The sequence below is a fragment of the Rhamphochromis sp. 'chilingali' genome, assembly GCF_963969265.1.
Source record: "Rhamphochromis sp. 'chilingali' genome assembly, chromosome: 3".
Classification (NCBI taxonomy): domain Eukaryota; kingdom Metazoa; phylum Chordata; class Actinopteri; order Cichliformes; family Cichlidae; genus Rhamphochromis; species Rhamphochromis sp. 'chilingali'.
The window spans coordinates 16,907,931-16,933,065 of NC_137931.1; the positions used below are offsets into that span (position 1 = coordinate 16,907,931).

Sequence of the window (25,135 nt, forward strand, 5' to 3'; positions counted from 1 at the left end):
ACAAATTAAAACGTACAGCTCTGCTATCACTTCCAACATAAATGAAGACAGAAAACTAAACAGTGACGTTTGTAGGGTTACTGAAGTTTGGCTAGCTGGTATATAATGATGTGCTACGTGACCGCTAGCGACACAGCTATGTTAGCATAATATAAACAAGCTAACTTTTTTTTCCACTCGATAAAAGTTAACGTGAGTGTTCTCGGTGGTCAGGAACAAATGTAATCGCATGGCAGGATGCTGTAAAAGGACCAAACTTCAGCCAGGAGAACAACTGAGATAATCCATCCACAATACGAGGTTAGTCATTCATATACTGCGCCGGGCTGTAGTTACATCCTAAGGTTTTAAAAACTGAGCTTAAATAAATGATTAGTGGTAATAAAAGCCGAGGGAGGTCAACAGTGATCACTGACTGTTTTAGGAGCTTTTTGAGATCAAATAGAAGAAAATACATAACATTAAACATGTTCACAACCCAAAAGCCATATTAAACTCGGACTACTTTAGGCCCGGAAGTAGGATTCGTCGCGTCATCACTTATCGACCGGATAATACTCCAACTGAAAACTCCCAAAATCAATGTTTGTGCCTTCTCTTCCCCATGATGTTCCAAAATCAGGTGCACTATGATGCACAGGACATATATCCAACATCATTCACTATGCAGAAAGGGGGAGAGAGTCTATCTTTACCTCTGTGTCTATGGTTATATTTTCACTTTCTGTATCTGCAAATGAGGCCATACTGCAGCATCACTGTGCTTTCTCTCTCCAACTTGAGGTCTGCCTAATAGAAACGCAGACAGGCAGTCCAACACTCGTGTGCTTGGCGCAGTCATCACTTCTGTATTTTGGACTGAGGATGGCAACAAATTTGACTTTATCTTGAAATTTACAATCTGGCTGTGGGCAGAGCACATAGACATGGAGATACTTTTTGGCTAACAGTTCCTTAAGAGTGTTTTGTTGATGTCAAAAAACAAATGGTGGCTAATTTTTCTGTTGTCACATTTTTATTTTGCTGTTAATTTCCAGTATTGGCTGACTAGTATTATAATTTTTCCATCCTTGTATCTTCAATCCATCCATGACTCAGACATAAATTCAAAGCATTGCAATAATTACTATGTTCCATTTTGTCCAACATTTTTCTTTCTTAACTACAGTTTAAATGAAGTCTTTTTTGGTCTAGAGTTATTAGTCCCTCGTACAAAAATTTCATATTTTAAAAGAGTGTTTCTTAAGTGCTGTTAAACAGAGCAAGGAATTTTTAACACAGCTTTTTCAAGTAAACTAAAACCACCTTTTCTTTCAAAATCTTCTCATATCCTCCTTTCTTCATTATTCCTTCCAACAAGATGACATTCCCTTTTCCAGATGCACCAAAGCAGCGTAACTAAATAATAATATTTCCAAGACAGTGTTTCATTGTGGGGGCTGCAGTGTTCTTTGGGTTATATTCCTCTCACTTCTTTCTCCAAACATAAGCAGGATCTCTGTGGCCAAATAGCTCTAGTTTCATCTCATCTGACCAAAGGATGCAGTTCTGGTATCTATACTCTTTCTCCAGGTTGCCTTTAACATACTTAAGTCTGGTTTAAAGGTGTCTCTTCTACAGAGTATTTCTTAGTCTTCAACCTCTCAGTCCATTCCTGAAGATGAGCAGGGCTCTAGTGCTAGTCTTCTTTGAGACTACAATTCCCAACTTGGCTAAATCCTTCACTACTGTCTTGACAAAGATGTTTTAAACCATTTATCACTTTAAAAAAAAAAAAAAAAAAAAGGAATCACGTAACGTGCATTATAAACAGTGCAAGTTATACTCCAGAAAGGCAATATAAAAGAAAAACAATTGAAACAAACCAATGTTTAATGTAAAATGAGACGCTCATGTATTACTAACATGTGACAAGTTAACATCTGAAAAACTAATAAACACTGAAAAGTGTGGCGCGTTGCCGTGCATTATGAATGACGCACACTGTTTGAAATTTAATGACAGCCACTAAAATAAAAGTTCAAATGTAAAATAACAAAACAATAGATCATCCTGCTGTTTTCTTAAGGTTATCTGAAGTCAGTTTGCGGAAGCATTAGTAGGAAAGACCAGACCTCCTACTTGCTGCGTCCTCCAGCTTATCTGGGGAAACATTGAGTCTTTCCAAGGCCACCCTATAGAGGTAATCTCTCCAGCATGTCCCGGGTCTACGCCAGGCCTCCTCATGGTACAGTAGGACAGCGGTCCCCAACCTTTTTCGCACCACGGACCGGTTCATGCCCCACAATATTTTCATGGACTGGCCTTTAAGGTGTCGCGGATAAATACAACTAAATAAAACTAGTACCGGTACCGAAAAAAAGACGATTTATTCATAACGCACGTGAAAAGACCCAGGAAAACCGAGTTAACGATAAAAACGATAACAAAATAACGCTAAAAACCGATAAAAATCCTGAAAACCATACATTTCACACCTGAGCCTCAACTCTCGCGGCCCGGTACCAAACGACTCACGGACCGGTACCGGGGACCACTGCAGTAGGACATGCCAAGCTAGAACACCTTAGCCATGATGCAACAGCCTTAGCTGTCTCCTTTTGATGTGGAGGTGTAGCGGCTCCACTCTGAACCTCTCCTGAATGACTGATGTCCTCACCCTATTGCTAAGAGAGACCGCTGTATCTGCAATCTCATTCTAATAGTGTAAACAAAAAGACCAGGGGCCCGTTCTTCGTACCTCGCTAAGTAAGTTAGCTGGATTTGATTGTTGACGATTTCGCGTGATCTTGGATCGTTCGGTTCCCCGAAGCTCATCCGGGACTTGCTGTCATAGCAACAGAGCCGTAAGCGTAAACCTGCTCGGGAGCAGGTTTACTTTATGTAAACAGGATTAGATCGCGGCCACGCAGGTATGTCCGCTTCATTTATACGAAAGCAACAGCGATATTCCACCACTGTTTCACCATAAATAAATAACATCAATGTAACTAAAGACAATGCAGCACTTGATCCTTTTATTGATGTCACACAGATACATACAGGTCATTTCCTAAAAAAGGGAAATGTACTATTAACATTCTATCACATGTATGTGATTATTACAGATGTAATTCATATTTCAGAGTAGCAATTGCAAATTACTTTGTAATCAAGATGGGAGACCACGGCTATAAAAGCGAAGGTGGATTTGGGAAGCCTGTCGCAGCCATGTCCTGTCCGTATACGCGAGCCACCCATTGCGGAAGGTGCAAGATTGATAAGGAGAGTCCTCAGAATTCAGCGTATATTGCGGGACAGACAGGATCCGTTAGCTCAGCGCGACAGTGTGCTCATAGAGAGATATCGATTTTCCCGTGAGGATATTATTTACTTAACCAACTTGTTGACGAGGGGGTGCAGGACCACCACCTGTCTTTTTTTTGCTCTGCCCTTTTCTTGGTTGCTGTTATAAACAAACAGATCATTCCAGGGTCTCTTTTCAAGAGACGAAAAGCAATATAAGTGATAAATATTACCATTCTGTAGAATATTCTTATATTTCACTTTTACCTGTTCCCATGTTCTAGTGGGTCCTGTTGTGGCTCTAATGTGAAAGGGGATATAATATAACATATTATAATATAATATAATGTAATATAATATTGGATAATATAGTGTGATATGATAAATCTACCCTACCGCCTACTGGTGTTGGCCAGAGGGGCCGATGGCGCGATATGGCAGCCTGGCTTCTGTCAGTCTGCCCCAGGGCAGCTGTGGCTACAACTGTAGCTGCCTCCACCAGTGTGTGAATGTGAGAGTGACTGAATAGTGGCATTGTAAAGCGCTTTGGGTGCCTTGAAAAGCGCTATATAAATCCACTCCATTATTATTGTTATTATTAAATTACTTACGAGTTTAATTTGTCAGCAACTTTCTGCCAGCCCTCTCTCCTTGCTTTTGCAGCCTTTGCAGTGTTCCCTTGCGTTCTGATTAAACTCTGAAACTCCTGAAATCCCTCACTCAAGAGTTCTTGCTCTGCTGCCGAAAAATACCGAGCCGAGCGCGCTCCGTCGACATTTTCGCCGACCAATCAGAGGGTTGCCGATCAATGTTTCCACTATCGATGCGTAGCCCCTTTTACGACACCCAGTGATGTCCCATTACTGCGTCCAGCTGTACTAATCGTCAACAGCAGGTGTGTTCGGGGAACCGGATTAGCGAGCTCACGGTTAGCGCGATGGTTTGGTCTTGGATGTGTCATTTGATCTTGGATGTAGTGAGTGACGTACGAAGAACGGGCCCCAGACCTCCATTAACAGATTAGTGGCGCTTCTCAAAAACAATGCGCCATCTGGTGGGAGATAGCTGCATAACATTTAAGACACGATTTATCGTCATTGGGCATCAATTAAAACTTTTACAATTACATTAAATGACTAGTAAGTCTGGTCCCGGCCAGTGACAACAGTGACCATTAGGCGGCTAGTCGTGCACATCCCTAGTTTTTAAAAACATCTCTCACTAGTCTTTTGTCCAGTGTCTTTGAAATCATCCTACCAGGCTTGTTATTATACTGTGTGTAAATTGGAAGATAACTCACACTGTTAACTTGATGTTACAAGTTTTGAGCATTACAAAGTTAAAGCACATCATTTCACAGTAGTGGTTTGTGCTATGGCTCAGTTCAAAAGGTCAACATTTCAGAGGGTTGATAATGCTGACCCTGAACATTTTTATCTGTTACTGTATGCAAATAGAAATAATTTATGCTTTCTAAAAAGAACAGCATGTGAATTATTCCCATATGTAAGATCTGAGTTCCAAATTGATGCTTAAATGGTTCAAGATATGTTCATATCTGCATAGATGCTACTTTATATGTTAAAGTAAGGAATTCTTTTTATCTTGCAGCTACCTGGCAAAACTTAGCAACACATTTTCCCCAAAGCATTTGTGTAAAAAAACAATTGTGTGTTTTTTAAGACTTAAGTTTTCAAAAACTTTTGACTTCTGCACACCCAGTGTTCATTAATTCTTATTTCTCTGCTCTATTAACTAGTTTACTTCCTTCTTCCGATTACTTGTTGATATATAGGCCCATTAGTACCATTCGGTGGCTAGACATCCAGCTTCTTGCGTGGCACCTGAAGCCATTCATACACATCTTTGACAATACAAACTCATTAGGTCTGACCAGTGATTGACTGTCTCTAGATGGGATCTATGAGAAAGTGACTCAATTAATGATGACCAAACGGGCAATCATTGATTAAGAAGGTAGCAGGCTGCGATAAACATCATCATTTGTGGAGGGGAGCAAGTCTTCCTCCTAAGTGCTCACTTTGCGATGTGACGAGGAGTGGAGAAGGGGAGTTTTTTTGAGGACATCCTCAAAAAACTCAACATTATAATTAAATCCTCTCTAGTTCGCGAGAGATGGATGGGTTCTTGTTTTCCGTCCATTTTCAAGGAGGAAGCAGATCAGCCCTGATGCGATTCAAGTGCCAGCGTAGAGGAAATGAAAAACCATGGGAAATTACTCTTAGGTTCGAAGAATATGGCATCCTTAACAATCAACCTCAAAAGACTTCAAAGAAATTCAGCTTCCTTTTCTGTAATTGCTGCTGTCTGGGGTTATGGCTTTTTAAGGAGTAATTCAAGTGTCTGTACCTTGATCTTTGCAGTTACAATTCAAAGTTTAAACTCTGCTTAAGCAGTTTCCTATGCATGAACAAAAGTTTAAAAGCCAAAAGGTTACAATGCCATGCAACCCCTGAGTGTTGAAGGTCCTACAAGACCCCACCTGAATCTTGCTGTACTTCACCACCAACAGTCACTTCCTGCTGTTGTTGTTGGTTAACAATGTATTGGCTTCTTTTCCATTGTTTTTCCTCTCTTCACTTTGCCCTCCTATCCCAGCTTCGGTATCTAAATAGTATTTTAACAGTGCAGTGTTGATTCATGACTGTTCCCTCACAGTTCTCAGCATCCCGACTCCCCAAGTCCACAAGATCTTTCTTGACTAGAGTTGGGATATCGCCCATACAAGCTGGTTGCAATCAGGCATCATTTCTGAAAATACTTCTATATTTTTTTCTGCCAAAAGGGCTTTCAGAAACTTAACTTTGTGAATATCAAGTGTTTTCTTTCTCTCCCAACAGAATCTGTCCTTAGAAGGTGTTTGGAGCTGAGACTCAATATCCTTGAAATGTTCAAAAGGATCTTTAAAAAAAAAATAAATTAATAACTGACATCAAGGACAATACATGCAGATTTAAGTGTTTGGAGATGGAGATGGTTTCTTTACCCAAGTACTTTTTACCATATTGAAAGCCAAATGTTTTAGTGACACACTGGAAATGGTGCCACAACAGGTATTAATCTCACAATTCAAGTGGATTCAGAGACACCAACATTCACACATGCATATATAGTCTTATTATCTGTGCCTGCCCATTGATCAAATGCAGATTAAAAGCAAACGTGGCTAACGTGTCCTAACTTGGTTCAGCCTGTGTGTGATTAACAATATCTAAACTGCAATTGTAGCGTAAAAATATATAAAATGTTAAAACTTGGGAATCTTGGATGATTGAAAAGGATTTTCCCAAAAGCCTCTTTGCAGATCAGCTCCATGTTGCTGCACCTTTTATCCATTTCCCAAGAAAATATAAAGAAATCACTTGTGGTTAAAGACTTTTGCACAGTATTTCAGAATGCAATTGAATGCCACTGCACTTTAGTGATTAAAAAGGCTAGTCTGTGCATATTTATTTATTTGCATGCCTATTCTCTCCTTCAGTGATCTATAGTAATGCGCCATTACAACCGACACTGATACACTAGAGAGTGCACTCACTGAAAGGTTTTGTCAATAGCTGGTCGTTTGCACACTGCCACATCCAGAGCAGAGGGATGTCCACCCAGACCGGACTTTGTTATAGGTAATGTGAAGCGACATCATCCCTTCTGGACAGTTCTGAATGTAAATGTAAAGTCTTTGTATGTATAAGAATTTCGTCATTGCTGCTACGCGCACACAAATGTACACCTATGGGAACTACAAATCCTAGTTTAATCCCTGGTCACGGGCAAAACAAAGATCAGACAGTCTTCAAACACCATAAACCATCTGTGTGAGCCATTGTTCCTGCTCGCTTTCCTTTGCAGTAGCTGACATCAATTTTGTCTGATGTTAAAAGTGCTCCCTCGGAAATGCAATCTTTTGATCTCGACAGGATTATCTTTGTTCCATGAATAAATGAGGAAGTAAACACGTAAACACCACCATTGATCTCCTATTATATTGGCCTTCTATACCCCAGTAAGTATTACAATCCGTATATTGACTGTGGTGCATTTTATACAAGGCAAACAAATGTAGGTCTTGGATTAAAGCTTTTACAATTAAAATCCCTGCGGGTCAGCTTTGCTTGTACATCTCTTGATGTCTGACAGTTTTGTCAACTTCAGTCTGAATTTTCAGCTTTAATCTGACAATCTTTCCAGCCACACATTCAGCAGCAGATGCAGTTGTTATTTTGGAGTGGCAGTTTCAGAGCAACAGTACTTCAACTGATTATACCAAATGACGCAATCCACTTTCATATGGAGAAAAACTGAGCAAGGACTTCAGAGACTGCAGTTAGTAAACATAATGTAAATGATGCTTTATTATAATGCTCCTTTTAATCTCACAAATATATATTGGGAAGTGTATCAGCTGGTTCAGTATCAGCAGTAACAGCAAGTGATCGTGTTGAGAAAGTTGCATTTTTACACACTAAATGATTGAACAATAGTTTTCTTCATTACACTGCTTGGCTTTCATTTTGAAAATTGATGAAAGACTTGATTTATGTAACGGGCAGCTATAAAAGTATTCATTTCCCATTTTGATTTGCTGGCAACACTTCCAGGAAGAAGTTTCATTTGAGCTCCACGGGGGAGGAGAGAGTGCTGCCTAGATTATTTCTTCAAGTGCTTTGATGAGATTATTACGCACAAAATCTATGATGCCTGTTACTATCAAAGCTTTTTATGGCACATGACTGGAAAGAGAAGAAAGCGAAAGCCAGGAAAGAAATGCGGCAGCCACAACAAAGCTTAACACAAGCAGTGTCAGACTATATCAGGCCGCAGGGGCAGATTTAGGCATACTCGGGCATCATCGTGTCATATTTTTTTCTTTTTTATGTAAGCGAGAGTACAGCGATCGGTGCCAGGTGCAATTACTGTAAAAGCCTATGTGACTTTAGTCGCTTTCCACACAAAACAAATAAAAACAACGCCTTCTGTTAGAAAAGGTTTTCTTTTTTTATAGTCCTATGTGTCAATCTGGTGTACTCCGAGGTTACAAAGAACATGCATAAAATAAAGCAATAAAATGCTGTTATTACTCTTAAATTGGCCCTTGGTTGTTTGATATGCACCACAGCATGAGGCACTGATGACATGATGCATTATGGGACTCAGAGAAGCCTGTTTTAGTGTCACCAAAGTTTACAGCTTATCATGTCTACATGAATGAATGAAAGTATTATTATAAAATATTACTCACAGTAAGCAATAACAGTCATGTTCATTTATTTCCACAAGCACGAACCTAATTAAAATGATTTTCTTTTCTGTTAGTCCGTGTGTAACCTTGGCGACTGCTAACACTTGTGTCATTTAAAATCATTGCAGTACAGACTCGGATCACAGAATAAACAAATAACCAAAAGATTTTTCTAATGTTTACTGTTTATTTAGTTTCCATTCTTTATTTTGTAGGCCTGTGACTAACGTTTGAGGCTTTGTGTTATCTGGGAACACATACTGGTGGAATCCCATCTGTTGTCACTTGCCTTGCAGCCATCAGTGTAATTCTGATTGATTCAGTAGCTTGCAGAACCACCTTTAGCAGCAATCACTTGAAGTAATCATTTTCTTAGTGACTTTATTAGTCTCTCATATTGTTGTGCAGGACTTTAGTCTCATTCTGTGATACAGTGTTGCTGCAGTTCATTAAAGTTTGTGCACACTTTTTTATGCACAGCTCTCTTAAGGGCCTAAATTAGCATCGATCAGATTAAAATCTGGACTTTGCGTCATTGCAACACCTTGAATCTTTTTTCTTGTTTTAGTCATGATTTCGTCTGATTTGCTGCTGTGTTTGGGATCATTGTCCTGTTTCTTGACCAGTCTTTAGCCAAGTTTAGTTGCTGGACAGATGGTCCCACATTTCACTCTAGAATACTTTGGTATACAGAGGAGTTTGTGGTTGACTCCATGATCCATGATCTAAAAGCTCAGACTTTAGACTTCTCTAAACACAATTCTGGATATTTTGTTTCTACTCTTGGCTCTGTGTTCTGACAAATGCGGAAATCGTTTACATGGTGATCGCAGGTACACAGGTCTGGCTGTGAGCGCAAGTGGAGCTGTGTTCAATTCTTTTGATTTTGAAGGGCAGCCAATCAAAAGAAAGCTAGCTTTAAGGGAACAGGAACCAGAAGGTGTTGCTTCTGACAGCATAACTTGGGTACAGTTATGCTTTTTGTTTTTAGGATTTTATTTTATGTTATTTTATAGACATGTGGGACAACGTGCCTATAAAATAACATGGGAAACATGTGGGACAGTTTTCCAATTTCACTGTACTACTGTACTAATTGTGACTGTGCAATGAAATAAGAGTTATCATATCTTATCTTATGGTCGCGTTTACTGAGCAGTGAGTTTTAAAGCTGGAGCTTGAGCTTAGATTGAACAGAAATTATGCATTAATGTAGCAATTCCAAAATCCAGCCTTTTCTCATTCCCAAGTTGACCAACAGAAACATGACTGGGATCAGAAGCTTTCAATCAGTGATTTTCACTATTCAACTGTTTTCGCGCTGCTTTCAAGCCATTGTGTAAACGTCTAAATGCATTTGAAAAAGGAGACTGCAAAAAATCTCTCCACCAAGAAAGCAGTTTGGTTGACAAGCCAATAAAAGAATAAATAAATACAAACTGGTGTTAGAGAGACAATGTTGTAACTGGGTAGGGAAGAAGGACAGCTTAGTGGTTGAGAAGGTGAAAAAAAATATTTTCGTTTGAAAGAAAAAACTAAAATAAAATAAAAAGATGGAAAGGAAAGGGAGTAAATTGAAAAGTGTTGCAATCAATGGTGTTTTTCTTAAAGAATTCTCTGTAAGCAGGACGTGAAGAAGGTTATTCAGCCTTTTACAAACTAAAATAGGATGGAGAAAGCAGATGGATGAGGAGGAAAAAAAGAAAACACCTACTGAATACAGTAGCTGCATAACACACCGAGAGAGAACTGAGGAGAGAATGGCTACTGGGAGATAGAAAGTACCGATATAGCCTGACCCTATTTTCTGTTTTGGGAAAAAAAAAGAAATAAACACAACAATTAGAAAGATGGCCCGCAACTGAGACTAGGAGAGATTTCACTTCTAATATTGTTCATTGGGATAGATGGACTTCTTTATGTCTACTTTAAGTCACTGAAGCAGAGAATGTAAAGGTGGAGTCTTTCCCTTTTTCTTTGCTAAAGCTGTATGATCAAATCAATATGATTTTGTCCGGAAGTATCAAGATGCTTTTGGTCAATGAAAGTTAAACCTTAAAACAGATACACCCAAGCTATCAGCTGGACTGGGTCAGTGGTTTAGAAATGGGAGTAATTAGAGTGTCCTGTGAAATATAACCAAGAGACAATGTTTGATAAATGACTGAGTTCTCTGTGAAAATCCTGCTCCGTCCTTGCTGCGGGACACGACAGCTTCCTACCCTCTGTGTCTACTGTAAGCCCCTTTATTGCCTTCGTAGATGGAAAGCTCAGCCGACTTATTCTTTCAAACAAACACATTAGGAGGAAAAGTGTTTTTTCCCAATTTCACCCTCTTCTCTCTCCCAGGCTCTTTCCCACGATGCACCTAACAAGATAGGACAGCCAATCGAAGTGACCCGCCTTAAGCTTGCCGTTTCCCTTGTCTTGTTTGCTGTTTGAAAAGAAGCCCACACTCTTACAGGCTATTTAGCCAGTGCAATAATGACAGAGGCAAACATCCAAAATAGCATAAATGGATGCGGTAAAAGGCTCCGAGAAGAAAGCAAAACAACACTGAAGCAGCCGTCCTTTGATTTTTTTTTTTCTTTTAAATCACATGTGAAATTGGGGTCTGTACGCCTGCATGGGATCAATGAAAGAAAAAACATTTTTATGTTTCTGTATCGCTTCACATATATTCCAGCTTCAAAGTGTATCCATGTTGCATGTTATACACTTCAAAGATATTTTTGCTTTACTGTGCATGTGTGCATTTGCATAAGTGCATGTTTAACAAACTGTGGAGGATTTAGTAAAACAAAACACTGTAGTTAGCTAAAAGCTAGAGTTTTAGCTAGCTAAAAGTAGTAATGTTTTTAAACAATAACGTTAGGCTAACAGACTTGTGGCATTGTTTTGTGATTATGTGTGTTCAATGTTCCTATTCCCTTTCAGGAAAATTTAATTTATGTGTTGTCAAAGGTTTGTCAAAGGTTTGTAACCGAAAAAAAGAAAATTTATTCATAACACACGTGAAAAGACCAAGGAAAACCGAGTAAACGATAACAAAATAACGCTGAAAACTGATAAAAACCCAGAAAACCATACATTTCACACCTGAGCCTCAACTCTCGCGGCCCGGTACCAAACGACTTACGGACCGATACTGGTCCGAGGCCCGGGGGTTGGGGACCGCTGCTTTAGAGCAGTGGTTCCCAAACTTTTTTCGTTGGGCCCCCTTTGTTTTACAGAAAAATGTCCCCCCCCCCCCCACCCCGCGCACACGCACGCACCAACACGTCCTCCAACCACACACACCCATATTTTGCTCCATTGCGGTTTATTTCACACCTCAAACATTTAGAAAACAATTAAGCAAATACAAGTAATCTGCAGGTAGTAAGAAAATAAACTACTAACTCTTTTACGCTACGTCCACACCTACACGGGTATTTTTGAAAACACAGCTGTTTCGTCGACACGTAAACAGCGTTTCGAATCACCGAAAACTGAGATTTTAAAACCAAAATGGGTTTAAAAACATAAACAGCTGTAGGATACTGTTTGTCCGTGATTTAGACAGGGGGAACAAATCGTGGCAGGATCAGCCTCATATTATTTGTATCCCACTGTAACTTTACTGTATAAAGAGCTAACATCTCCAAAATGTCAGGAGTAATTAATCATTACAACAAGTGTTTGTGAACTAAAAATTAAGAATGTGGGATACTGTTTGTCCATGATTTGGAGAGCCCAGTGCTGCTCCTGACAAAGGGAAAACCAGTTTTGCAGGGGAGACCTACCTCGGCACTTGTGCAGGTGAAACCAAAGGGAAGATATGCTTCACCATATTTTCTAGTCTTTGGCTTAGAATGAAGTTGGTTTGGAAACATATTCAGCGATGCTTCATCTCCTGCTTTGCGTTTCTGTAGGCGCCCAGTGCTAGCAGTGTCCAAGCGTTGTTTTTTTTGTTTTTTGTTTTTTCCTTTTCATGCCGCACCCCCCCCCTGCAATGGCTCTGCGCCCCCACCTAGGGGGCGGGCCCCACACTTTGGGAAGGTCTGCTTTAGAGAGTCTTAGCTTACATGTGTGTTTATTTCATATTTTCAGTTGTTACCCTCCACGGCTAAATAAATCAGTTTCAGTAATGTATGGGCTCAAAATGTGGTCATATATATTTTGTACTTGTAAATCAGTTTTGTACTTGTAAATCGGGATTTTTATGTGTAAAAAAAGATTTGTGTGTGCGTAAAAAAACATTTGTATGTGTAAAAAGAATTTGTGTGTGCGTAAAAAACATTTGTGTGTGGACTTAGCCAAAAAAAACCCTGCAAGTTACAAGTACGAATTTTGACCCTATTTTTCTTCCTTTAACCTGATTGGTCAATGCCATGTCAATCACAAATGTAACAATCCAATCAGAGAACAGATGGGTTTGGCTGTCGGAGGGGCGCTTTTTTGAACTGCAGGTCCTTGAAGGGTGATACAGTTTGAAGCTGGAGGATCTCTATATAAATATCCGATAGCAGCTAGGTCCCCTAACTTTCAGCAGCTGTTGAAAGGATAAATCTGTGTTATATCAGTGGTTAGAAATACCATTATTACTTTAGGATTAGTTTAACACAAAGTCAGGGCTGACCCGGGACCATTGCTGTGAGTCACAGTGCGCAGCATAAAAGTCCTTTCACATCGGATGCAGGAAGTGCTGCAGCTACCTGTACTAGATGCACCTGCTGCTTGTCGTTTCTATCTCTGACTTTATGTCCTCTACAAGAGTTTGTTTTTTTTGCTAGTTCTTCAAATGTTCAATAAAAACATGTATGCTAATTCATAACGAAGAAAGCTTTGTAATGAAGACTGTCATTTCCAAAACACTGTCGTCGTCGCCGTCCCCCCGCGGTCCGCAGCGCTGTCGAAAAGGCTGTGGAAGTCCCTGTATTAAACACGTAGACCTGTGACACAGAAACCACCAAACTCAGACGACCACAGACTGTTTTCCTTCGTGGTGATGAAGGAAAACGCTGGGTTTTTCATGTAAAAGGGCATTTATTCCCTTCAAAGACCTGCAGTTCAAAAAAAGCACCCCTCCGACAGCCAACCCCATCTGTTCTCTGATTGGATTGTTACATTTGTGATTGACATGACATTGACCAATCAGATGAAAGGAAGAAAAATAGGGTCAAAGTTCGTACTTGTAACTTGCAGGGTTTTTTTTTTTTTTTTTTTGGCCAAGTCCACACACAAATCTTTTTTACGCACACACAAATTCTTTTCACACATACAAATCCTGATTTACAAGTACAAAATAATTATGACCACATTTTGAGCCCATAGTAATGTACTGATATACAAGAATGGACATAAGGGGCTTCTTTCAAAGAAAAAACTATGGTAGTGCAATATGGAAAATGTTATTTTAGATATTATGCTTTGTATGTTGTTCAGTATATTTCAATGCAAACAGGAGGAATTTCAATACACAGCAGTATATTCACAGTTTAAACCAGATACTTACATACACTTTATGGAAAACACAAGAACATTTTTTTACTGTACAACATCAATTTAGAGTAAACCTGTTTTGTTTTGGATAAATAAATATTGAAATATCTTTTGAATTAGTTAAATGTCAGAATAAAGAGAGAGAGAGAGAGAGAGCTGTCTCTCTTTTCACTTTCATCAAATTTAGGAGTACATATACACTAAGTTTATTGTTAATTAATAAGAAAACTCCAGACGATTCCATTCTGAGCTGAAGAAGCTTCTGATAGGTTAGTAGAGTCCATGGCTGTATCCCAATTCAGGGTCTGCAGCCTTAAAGACCGCATTTTAAGGCCGATTACGTCACAGCGACGCGACGAAGGCTGTCCCAATTCGAAGGCTGCTCGAAATGCGGCCCTCAAATGCGTCCTTCATTTCCCTGAATTTTAAGGACGTGGCTTCATGGCCCAATATATCCCAGAATGCATAGCGCGGCGGTGGGTGTGGATAATTTTGCCGAAAAAAAACGGCGGATGAGGGGCGCCCGAAGAGTAAACTTTAAGTAAGTACTGAATATTATGTCACTTATTTATGTGCAAATGTTTAATAACGAAGAACATTAAAACATTACTGTTGGCCACATGTCGGCAAAGTTATGTGACATTAGTGACGTTTGTACTAACTTGGTTTTAAAGCCTTTACTTTAAAATATACGCGTTAATAGCTGACCTTCATCTTACAGAGAATGATCAAAGCTCATGTAGAAACAAACAAACAAATGAACAAATGATTTTCTCCTTCATTTCTGTCAAACAAAGCTGTATGAAACATTTCCAGCTGTTAGTATCATGGTTGCTAGGCAACCTGGGCAGCGCAACGGAGGCTAGACCGTCCCATTTCACAAGCCTCGCACTTCCGGCCTTAGCGGTCTTTAAGTACGCGGCCCTTGAGGATCGTTGAGACTGCGTACTTTAAGGCTGCAGACCCTGTATTGGGATACAGCCTAACTCTTTGTTTTGTCGAGGCTCCACCTCCTCTGTCCTGATTGGATGCTGCTCAGAGTCCGGCTAATTGTTAATCAGCAGAGCACTACTTAAGGCCTGTGGAGCTGTGCTTCTGTGCCCTCTGGCCATTTTGGTTGCCATACCTGTACAGGCTTGCATGCCTTTGTGATTTGTATGTGCATTGTTTTCATGTTCAGACTGCTTGTAGGGGAGAGCTGCCTTTTGTTTTGACATCCCGTTTTCTCCTGTTTATGTGTTGTTAGGTAGGTTATGGTTATAGGTTGTGTATTTTGTTTTCTTTGGAGTTAGGTAAGTTTCTTTTATTTTTACATCTGGGATGTTTTGTTTGTTACGTTGGCCTTGGCTCTCCCTGAAGTTATACCTCAGTCTGAACCCAAATCTCATCACCAGCATTAAATAAACCTTTTAAAGTTATCATCTTGGCTCCTCCTTCACTATCCACCTTTATGTTCGTCCATTCAACCCCCTAGACTAGCCAGGGGACGTAACACCTGTGGATCCATATAAGGCAAAACACAGAGCCTGTTTCTTTGACATGGGAAAATCAAGAGATGTCAACCAAAACACCAGGAAAAGAATTGTGGAGCTCCATAAGTGTGGCTCAATTTTGAATACAATTTGGTGCCATTTACAATTGATAGTTTCTCTCTTTACTCTTAAAGTTAACAAATATGTTTTTTATATTTATCAATCTAAAAAAAAATAAACATTTAGTCTGATTTGATGTTACAATTAAAAAAGTGTTTGTGTTTTTACCTGAAGAGTTTGTAAATATCTGGTTTCAACTGTATATTTGATGATGTTGGTGTTTGGCTTGATTGTCAGCACAAAGAGGGAGAGAGAGGAACGACGACAGAACAGAGGTGGAACAAGAGCAGGTGAGACAGATGTTAGTCAAATGGTTGTTTACCAAAAGTATCACCGTATCATAGTCATACTCATGTATCTCGTACCTAGTGTTTCTTTTTAGGTTTGTTATTTTTCAAATTCTATATTTATTAAGTTATGCAGGCTTGTTTGCACAACAAGGCTAAATAATTATATAAACTTTTCTCAATCTAAATAGTGGACTTTATAATAATGGATTGGATTTATATAGCGCTTTTCAAGGCACCCAAAGCACCTTACAATACCACTATTCATTCACTCTCACATTCATACACTGGTGGAGGCAAGCTACAGTTGTAGCCACAGCTGCCCTGGGGCAGACTGACAGAGGTGAGGCTGCCATATCGCGCCATTGGCCCCTCTGGCCAACACCAGTAGGCGATAGGGTAAAGTGTTTTGCCCAAGGACACAACGACCAGGACAGAGAGCCCAGGGATCGAACCGGCGACCTTCCGGTTACAGATGCGATTCCCAACCCCCTGAGCTACGGTCGCCCCTTTTTTGCAATGTATGTAATTACTATGCACTTAATGCAGACATTATTAAAATTTGGGCTATAATGGTTGTATTGATGTATAGCAACTTGAAATGCTCCACAACATGTAAAAATATAATATAAGCTCTGGCGGACTTGGTTCTATGGTAGGTCTTAAAGGGTTAAGTTGCATATGTTAAAAACATACTACAGCTAGCAAAATAGTTGGTCAAAATTGCAGCTGTTACTTCGAGTGAGCATTTTGCTGTGTTCAGTTTAAGACAGCACTACTCTCACTAAATTCACATGTTATACAAGTACTCTACATAGTGTACTTGCATAGTGTGTATCATACAATAATAGTATCACAATTAAGAAACAGTCACAGTCATAGAAGCTAGCTCAACTTGCTAGTCAACACTAGCAGTAAATCATAACAATTTTCCAATCAAAAGATAATTATTTATTTCTAAAGATAAACCTAGAACAAACAAAAAGAAAAAAAAATCTAAATGAATACTACACAGAAGATGCTGCAGTAGCTGTAACCATCTTTGTCTTTAGAATTTTCTAGCTTTTTTTGCCCTCCCCGAACAAAAAAACAAGAAGGCTCAAGTCAAACTATCAGGAGAGAAACAAGCACATACACTGTTATGCAGCAGAACAGCGCAGTCTCAACATAAGAATACCCAAGACCAAGAGCTGAAGAAGTTATCTGTGTCTGTATATTGGCTTATGTAACCGTGTGCGTGTCGCTCTTTCAAATGAGAAGCGAGCTCGACTAGAGACGTTCCATCTGCGCTCCATTCTCAATGAATTTCAGCAGAATTGCAAAGCAGCACCACAGGAGGACCATAAGATAAACAGCGAGAAAAAATAAGAAGAAAAGAATGATATTTTAGAGAAGAAAAGTACAGCCTGAGGGTATTTTCACTCGTGCTCTGCTGGGTTTCTTTGAAGCGAACCGTGGTGTGATTGTAATACTTGTGCTGTTTATTAGAGCAGACGAGAATGAAGCCCTAGCAAGGATGCCGACAGTCAGAGTACCTGAACAGGAGAACGGTGATACATTTACAAGAACCTTGAGGTGAAAGCATAAATAAGAACAGTCAAAAAATATAATTCTGATAAAAACAAAAAGCAACAATATTAGCATCTTGACATGTTTGGCCAAATGCCAAAAGGGGCAAATACAATAATACAAGGCACATTCTTTACGGTGACAAATCTTAAAGCAGAAAATACTTGGCATTTTTGCATGATGAGTGGCTACAATCTACAGTTAGATTGCTGACTATTCTCCAAATGCTATTTTTTGATATGCCATCATTACAAGAAATTTTGTTTTGGCCATTTGCTTTATAACCACCGCTCAGTTTATAATGTTGGGAAATATTTACATCCCTTACATTTTAGGTTCTTTTTTTGGCCAGTAATTGGAACAACATTAAATATGTTAAATTTTCCCTTAGTTCCTGCTTGCATTTTATCCAGGGACATTTGAATAGAATGTCCAAACACATGAGACTGACATGTTCTGGACTTCTTTCCAATGATTTCTAAGCAGAATTGTTGTTGTTCATTTTCTGAGATTAGATCCTAAAAAAAAAAGTTAGATTTGACTACTGTAATTCATTATTATCAGGTGGCTCTGAAAGCTCCCAGAACAGCTTTCAGTTGATTCAAATGTTGAAGTGAGACTACTGACAGAGACTAGAAAGACAAATCATATGTTTTTCATCTTGGCTTCTAGAGTTTCTAAAAGTATAATGGGAGGCTTCAACTTTCAGGCCTCTCTCCTGTGCAACCAGCTCCCATTATGGATTTGGGAGACAGACATCTCTACTCTAAGATTAGGCTTAAAACTTTCCTTTTTTAATAAAGCTTATAGTTAGCGTTGGATGATATGATCCTGAACCTCTCCTTAGTTATGCTGCATTAAGCCTAGGCTGCTTTGAGCTTCCCATGCTGCACTGAACACTTCTTCACTCACTTCTTCTCACTCTCCATTGGTTTATACACCATTAATCATTTTAATCATTAGTAATTATGAAACTCTGGCTTTTTCCTATATTGTCTATGTGTCTTTTGTGCTGCCTTTCTAATATTCTAGTGTCTTTACCCTAGAATATAAAGCCCCTTGAGGCAACTCTGCTCCTAATTGGTGCTTTCTAAACAAACCTAAGTTGAAACGAATTTAACCACAGGTGCTTTCCACATCCAAGTTTCATCCACTTTTACTGCTCCATCATATTACCATGTTTTTAGCAGCATGGCTCAAGTTTCACAGGCAGAAAACAACTCTTTTTTCCCCATCAGGACTTCAGCGTATGTAGCACTAGCCTCAGGTAGGCAGACAGAAGCAGATGGGTTACTCCAAGGCGAAGCATCGTGAAAACAAAGTGAAAGACATCTTTTTCTTATTTTCATCTATAAAGACTCAAAAGGAATACTATAAGCAAACTACTTCATTATTATTTCAACAGCATTTGTATAGAAAAGATACTGTCCAATGCTGTCCCAGCGATCACTGTGAACACTGGAACTGCTGACTGTGTCGCTAAATGGGCCACATTTATAGTCTTTCTGTTTTTGGGACACCGACATCCACCTGTCCCTTTCACCTCATGCAACTGTGTGCGTCTTGTCTCTCAGCTTGAAAACCTGTGGTCTCGACTAAGCACTGGTGTGCACAAGCCCTGAAGCAGTTTTAAAGGGGACTGCACTAATGCACTGAAGTCAAGGCTGCTGCTCAAGCTTCCTGTAAAAAAACAAAACACTCTTCCCTTAATCGTTTGAAAACGTGATCCTGATAATGGAAATCGCTATCCGAGTACAATATATTTTGGGAGCATGATCCTGTTAGAGATTACTAGTTTGAATAGTTCATCCTTTACAGCTTCTTTCACTTTGTGGAGTATTGCTCTAACACTTAATATCTGTTCTCCAAACTCTCCAGTTAGTTGTTTTGTTTGCTCACTTTTTCTTATGCCTTCAAAAAACTGGCCAAATGTAGACAATCGGCTGTCAAACTAAGGACGTTTTGGCTTTTCACAGAGGAAAAATTCTCAGCTTTTCAATGCGCCTTTAAAAAACTTCGGAGTAAAGTGCTTCTCTGTGGGATTTAAACCCCATTCGACAATCATACAGAGAGAAATCTGTTGCCGGAGAGGCCAGGGCACTATTTCTGAGATGACAGCAGCATCATTTGTCCAGAAAGCAAAGCGGCAACAAGGCCTGCTGCGTTTTCAGGCTCGCTTTATCTTGACTGGAACATCTTGCTCTCCTGCTTTTGTTATCGTCAGCGCTCCTTCTAGTGGCACGACTGACCCACCACTTAACACAACAAGTTCAAAAGTGTTCTTTGGGGACTTTCAAAAGGCATTTAAGAGCAACTCAAAAAGGCATCTATGAGAAAGTGGAAATGTTAAAAAAGGGCAAATTACAAGCTGAAGTTTTCCTCTATCATGCTTTTACCTGTAATGTCAGGTTTCTGTGGCATGAAGAACTGATAGAAGGTGGGCTCCGACAGGCCTTTCACGTTGCGCGCTGTGATTTCCACTTCATATCTCGTGTTCCACTGGAGCGGGTGCAGCAAGGCATGGTCCTTCGCACCTGGAACGAGCTTGGTCATCCACTGTTCCTCTTTATCCTGGCGGAGGGAGGGGTAAGAGAGGGATAGAAAGATAAAGAGTATCAAAAGACACCCTTATTACCTGGTTTTAATCAAAGCTCTATGTTTCACTTTGAATCAAAGGCGATCAGCGAAAGTGTTGTTGTATTTGATAAACAGCAATTTACCCTTTGTGTTTTTAATCTGGGAGTTTTGAGAGTTACTACAATCAGGCTCGGTTGTGAAACGCCCCCACAGATGTGTTTGAATAGGTATAAAGAAACAGTAATCCTGAGCCTGTCATCGGTATCACACAGTTCTCTTTGTGGCCTCAGCCTTTTGTCTCTACTCCTTCCCGAGCCTTCATAAAGAAACCAACTGCAAACAAAGCACTGGAAACTGAAGAGTCAGTCTGAGAGTGTGGCGCTGAAAGCATGCTAACTGTACTGTGTGCTTATTAGTCTCACCTCCTTGGCAATTTTTTCCTCCCTGAGTTTGAGAACCATTAAAAACGGGATTTTACAAAAGTCAAGGTGCAGGACTTAAAAATATGTAACATTTCATCTGAATTGTAAAATCCTGACTAACGAGTCTGTGCAAAAACTGTGTAGCAATCCCAGCAGATCAGCTGATCTCCATGCCAACTCACATCAACCAATGGATCGGGTCCCTTCTACTGTAGGGCTTGCCATTTAAGCTACTTTGCAACTAAATCTACAAGCTGCTTTGCAACCCACTTCTATCCCTGTACTTTTCTGCATTCGCAACTCCATCTATTTCGATAAGATTCCCAAACCACTGGCAGAATTGATAAATGGACTAGCTCTTATATAGTGCTTTTGTACTCAAACACTCAAAAGCTTTTATACAACATGCCTCATTCACAAATTAACACTCATTCACACAGTTACTTTTTGTAATACCTAAGTGCCTTCTATCTAACTTTCACACACATTCACTCAACCATGAACGCATTGGAGGGTTCAGTATTTTCTGCAAGGCATGCAGACTGGAGGCTGGAGCAAGCAAAGCGCAAACCACTAACTTTCAAACTAGGAGAACCTGTTCTATGGCCACCTCATAAACTGAGAGAGCAGATCCTGAACATGACAGAGCCTCCACCGTGTTCTACAGATCGGTATAGATACGCACTCTAGTACCTCTCCCCTGACCTACTCTGTACATTTTGACAACGACATTCCTAAAATTTCAAGTTTGGATTTATCAAAACACAACAACAAACAAAGTCTGGCTCCAATCAAGAAATGATGATACTTAAAATATCAGCAAAGATCTCTTTTATGTTGACTCAAAAACACACATTTTCAGGGTGAATCTTCATGAGGGTCAGCAATGTCATGTCTGATGTCAGTGAGGTAGCAGAATAGAGTCAATACCTCCAATTATAAATGCCCGCAGATAAAAATAAGAATCTTCTGCCTAAAGCGATCCCTACTGAAATGCTGTCTGCTTTCAGGCTCTCTGTTCCATCCACAGTGAAGCAGTTTGTGTGTTCCTGACGCCAGACAGGGGCATTAGATTAGTGGGGTGTGAAACATCTTCACTGGCATCCTTTTCGGCCTCCAAAAGCCTCATTGAGACTCCCTGACCCTCTTTTCAGCAGCATGGTTTTATTATTTTAAATCTCTGCCGCTTTCTCAATGAGACAGAGAAATGCCTGCTTGGACACATTAGCACTGGGGAGATAGGAGATTTGGACCAGCCTAAATCCACTTAGTCCTGTGGAGAGTTTTTGTGCGAGTGCCATCTATTCTGCTTCCTGGCCTCAACTCAGTCGCTCCTCTTATCTTGTGAGTTTAAGCTGCTTTTTGCATTTTAACACACACACACACACACACACACACACACACACACACACACACACACACACACACACACACACACACACACACACACACACACACACACACACACACACAATATCAACTACTTGCTCACGTGTGTACCCCCATTTAGAACAAGTGAGTGAAACAGGGGCTGAAAAAAAGATACTCAAGAAGCATCATCTAGTAAACTCAGTCACAACATGTCAAACTAGAGAGTCACACACACTCCAGTGGAGGGAAAAGGCATTCCCAGTATTGTGTGCCATCTAATGACTGTCAAAAAAAAAAGACATACTTGGAACTATTAGAAAACACTGACTTCTGCTGAATTTGTTGCTCTCATTTTTCTTGATTTTGAAAATAGTTTCTAAAATCTGCCAACTGCGATGGGTTTATTGTTAAAAAAGCCTCAGTGACAACAAAAATACATTGATTGAACAAGTGAAATCTACTTAAAAAGTGTAGCAGCAGAAAACAGTGTTACCAATCACTACAGGTTCTCTATGCCAAATCAGATTAAAGTTACTGGACTCTGAAGCATAAAAAGGCCCCCAACTCAAAGGATGAACTAGTGTCTACACATAACAGACAACGTAGTAAAAAGAAAATAACTAAGTTGTCAGTTTGTTACTAGCAGCCTGCCACAAAAACACATTATTTGTTCCCATTTCTTTAGATGAATCTATGAAAATGCCAAAGACTACACAGTGTGAGACAGGCATGAAATAGTATTTTGCAACAACAAAGTGATCCCAACGAGCTATTAGCTGAAAACTTGTCATATTTCAACATGGTGTTGTTAAAAAAAAAAGATGAACAGTATCTGAAAATCATGTCGAAAATCAACAGCCAGGAATGATTTTACATTTACATTTACATCGGAGAAACCAAACAGCCACTTCATAAATGCATGGCACAACATAGGAGGGCCACCTCGACAGGACAAGACTCAGCTGTACGTAGGCATCTAAAGGACAAAGGTCATTCTTTCGAGGATACCAATGTTCACATTTTGGACGGAGAAGACAGATGGTTTCAAAGAGGAGTAAAAGAAGCCATCTATGTTCACTGTGAACGACCATCTTTGAACAGAGGGGTGGTCTACAGCACCAACTGTTTGCCATCTATAATCCAGTTTTGAAAAACTTAAAGAAGTCCAGTCGCTTTTCTTTTCAATCTTAGAACATTCATAACATTCATAGAAAAACAAACAGTGGAATCCTATCAGTCATGGATTGACCTCCCCAGAGCCCAGACCTCAAGATTATTGAAGCAGTGTGGGATCATGTTGACAGAGAACAGAACAAAAGGCAGAAACATCCAAAGAAGAGCTTTGAATGTCCTTCAAGAAGCCTGGAAAACTATTCCTGAAGACTACTTTCCTGAAGAAATGACAAGAAAGCTGCCTAAGAGAGTTCAGACTGTGCTGAAGAGTAAAGGTGGTCACACCAAATATTCACTTCCAAGCTCATTAGAATTGTACAAATGCTGTTTTTGCCTTATATACTGTATTTCCATATATATTTGCACATTTCAGTACATCCTTTCACTCTTTTCCCCCATTTTCCTAGCAAAATGAGGTGGCTCAAGAGTTTTTGCACTACTGTAATTCACTAAGCGGGCATAAAGTGGTACTTTCTTTGTATTTCAGTTTTCACTGTGTCCTTTCAGGTTTCTCTCCAAAAAGCAACAAGCATGTGTAATTTGCTACCTGGAAAGGTAGCAATTGGGAGGTAAACTGCTGACCTAAGGATGGAAAAATGGACGAGTGACAAATGAGTAGTGCCGTTGATTTAATGTGACCATTTCACAACGAGGACAAAAAGGCAGTGAAATGACTCACTAAAACTTTGAAATGCATTGACATGACATGAAAAACACCCTTAAAAGCAGCCTACTACAATTTAAACTTTGTGCTTCCAGCTGATTAATGATACAGAAATACAAATGGAGGCCAGTAAATGAAGGTTTAAAATTGCAGCAGCATTTCAGTCATCCTTTCTCAAAAAAAAGGTTAAGAAAGATTTTTCCTTTTTTTTTTTTTTTACAAAACAAGTACAAAATGTGAACCTTCTACCTGTGTTAAATGTGCCTGCGTTTATTTACCTTGCGCATTAAATGTGGATGGGAGTGACCGGAGCAGGGATACATTAATGAAGGTATTAATGTATCAAACTGGACTTGCCACTTATATAGGCTCGATATAGTGGGGCTGTCATGAGAAACTTGAAGGCAGCAGCTGTGTTTAACTGTAATAAATCACTCACAGTCTTGTACTTGACTATATACTCCACAATGGGCATCCCTCCGTCGTCCTGCTTGACCAGCCCCAGCCTGTAGGCCCTGCCCATGTCCCTCTGCCCATGGACTGCTGGCGGACTCGGCTCTCCTGAGGAAGACATGAGGCAGAGGCTGAGATGTAAAACAATGTCTTTGTGTGAGTATGTGTGTGTTGGAATGTGCATTCCCAAGGAGGGGGGCAGGTGGCAACGTGACATATGAGATAAGGATGCAGTACAAGGAGAAAGAAGGTTTAAAGCTGAATTAAATTCATATTACAAGGTAACTCCCATTGCCTGGCTATAATTAATGTTGACTCCAGGTTTTTATTATTCACTGTATTTTGCTAATTGGGTCTTCTTTCTAACATTCATTCTCGGAAGCTGCACTGCTGTATATTATTAAGGATGGAAACACTTTTCCTGTGGCCTTGCCTGGATTTACTGCAATCCCGCCGTGCCAGATTGCTAGAATAAATAAAATGCTTACCGTAAACCCCTGCAGTGCATAATTTTTAATGCAGCAGTTTTACATCAAGACACAAATTTGACAGGATCTATTTCCAAGCCCAAATAATCTGAATTCATATCAGAGAAACAGGAGCAGGAAGCCGTCTCTGATAGAAACATGGCAAGGCTGCAGAGGATTGCAAATAGGCTTCATTTCACTAAGGTGCTGGTGCCTTGAATAGATTCCTGAAGAATGTTTGCATTCCAGTCACGTGGCTTTATTATGATCTATAGTTTCCACAGATGTTTTATTTCATCTGTATTTTCTAATCCTAACAGCTGATATATGCCAGTAGCTAACAATTAACCCAGTATAACTGCTATCAAACTATTATATATTAATAATATATTATTTCATTCCATACGTTGTGGTCAGAAATGTACATATACTCCTCATGGGCATGAATGTCATGGTATATTTGGACTTTTAATGACCTCTTTGAAGTGTTCTTTTTCCAGGGTAGAGTGATTGTACAGCATACATCTTTAA

General features: G+C 39.7%; 1 protein-coding gene across 3 annotated transcripts in view; it reads right to left on the reverse strand.

Annotated features, from left to right (window-relative positions):
- ncam2 (neural cell adhesion molecule 2) overlaps window positions 1–25,135 on the reverse strand; it is a 462,302-nt gene that overhangs the window by 23,516 nt on the left and 413,651 nt on the right. For all 3 annotated transcript variants that reach the window (XM_080878982.1, XM_080878984.1, XM_080878983.1), the window contains exons 14-15: window positions 24,124–24,245; window positions 19,874–20,048 (exon numbers count right to left, since the gene is read on the reverse strand). In XM_080878982.1, coding sequence (XP_080735108.1) covers window positions 19,874–20,048; window positions 24,124–24,245 — 297 coding nt within the window. The remainder of the gene's footprint in view (window positions 1–19,873; window positions 20,049–24,123; window positions 24,246–25,135) is intronic.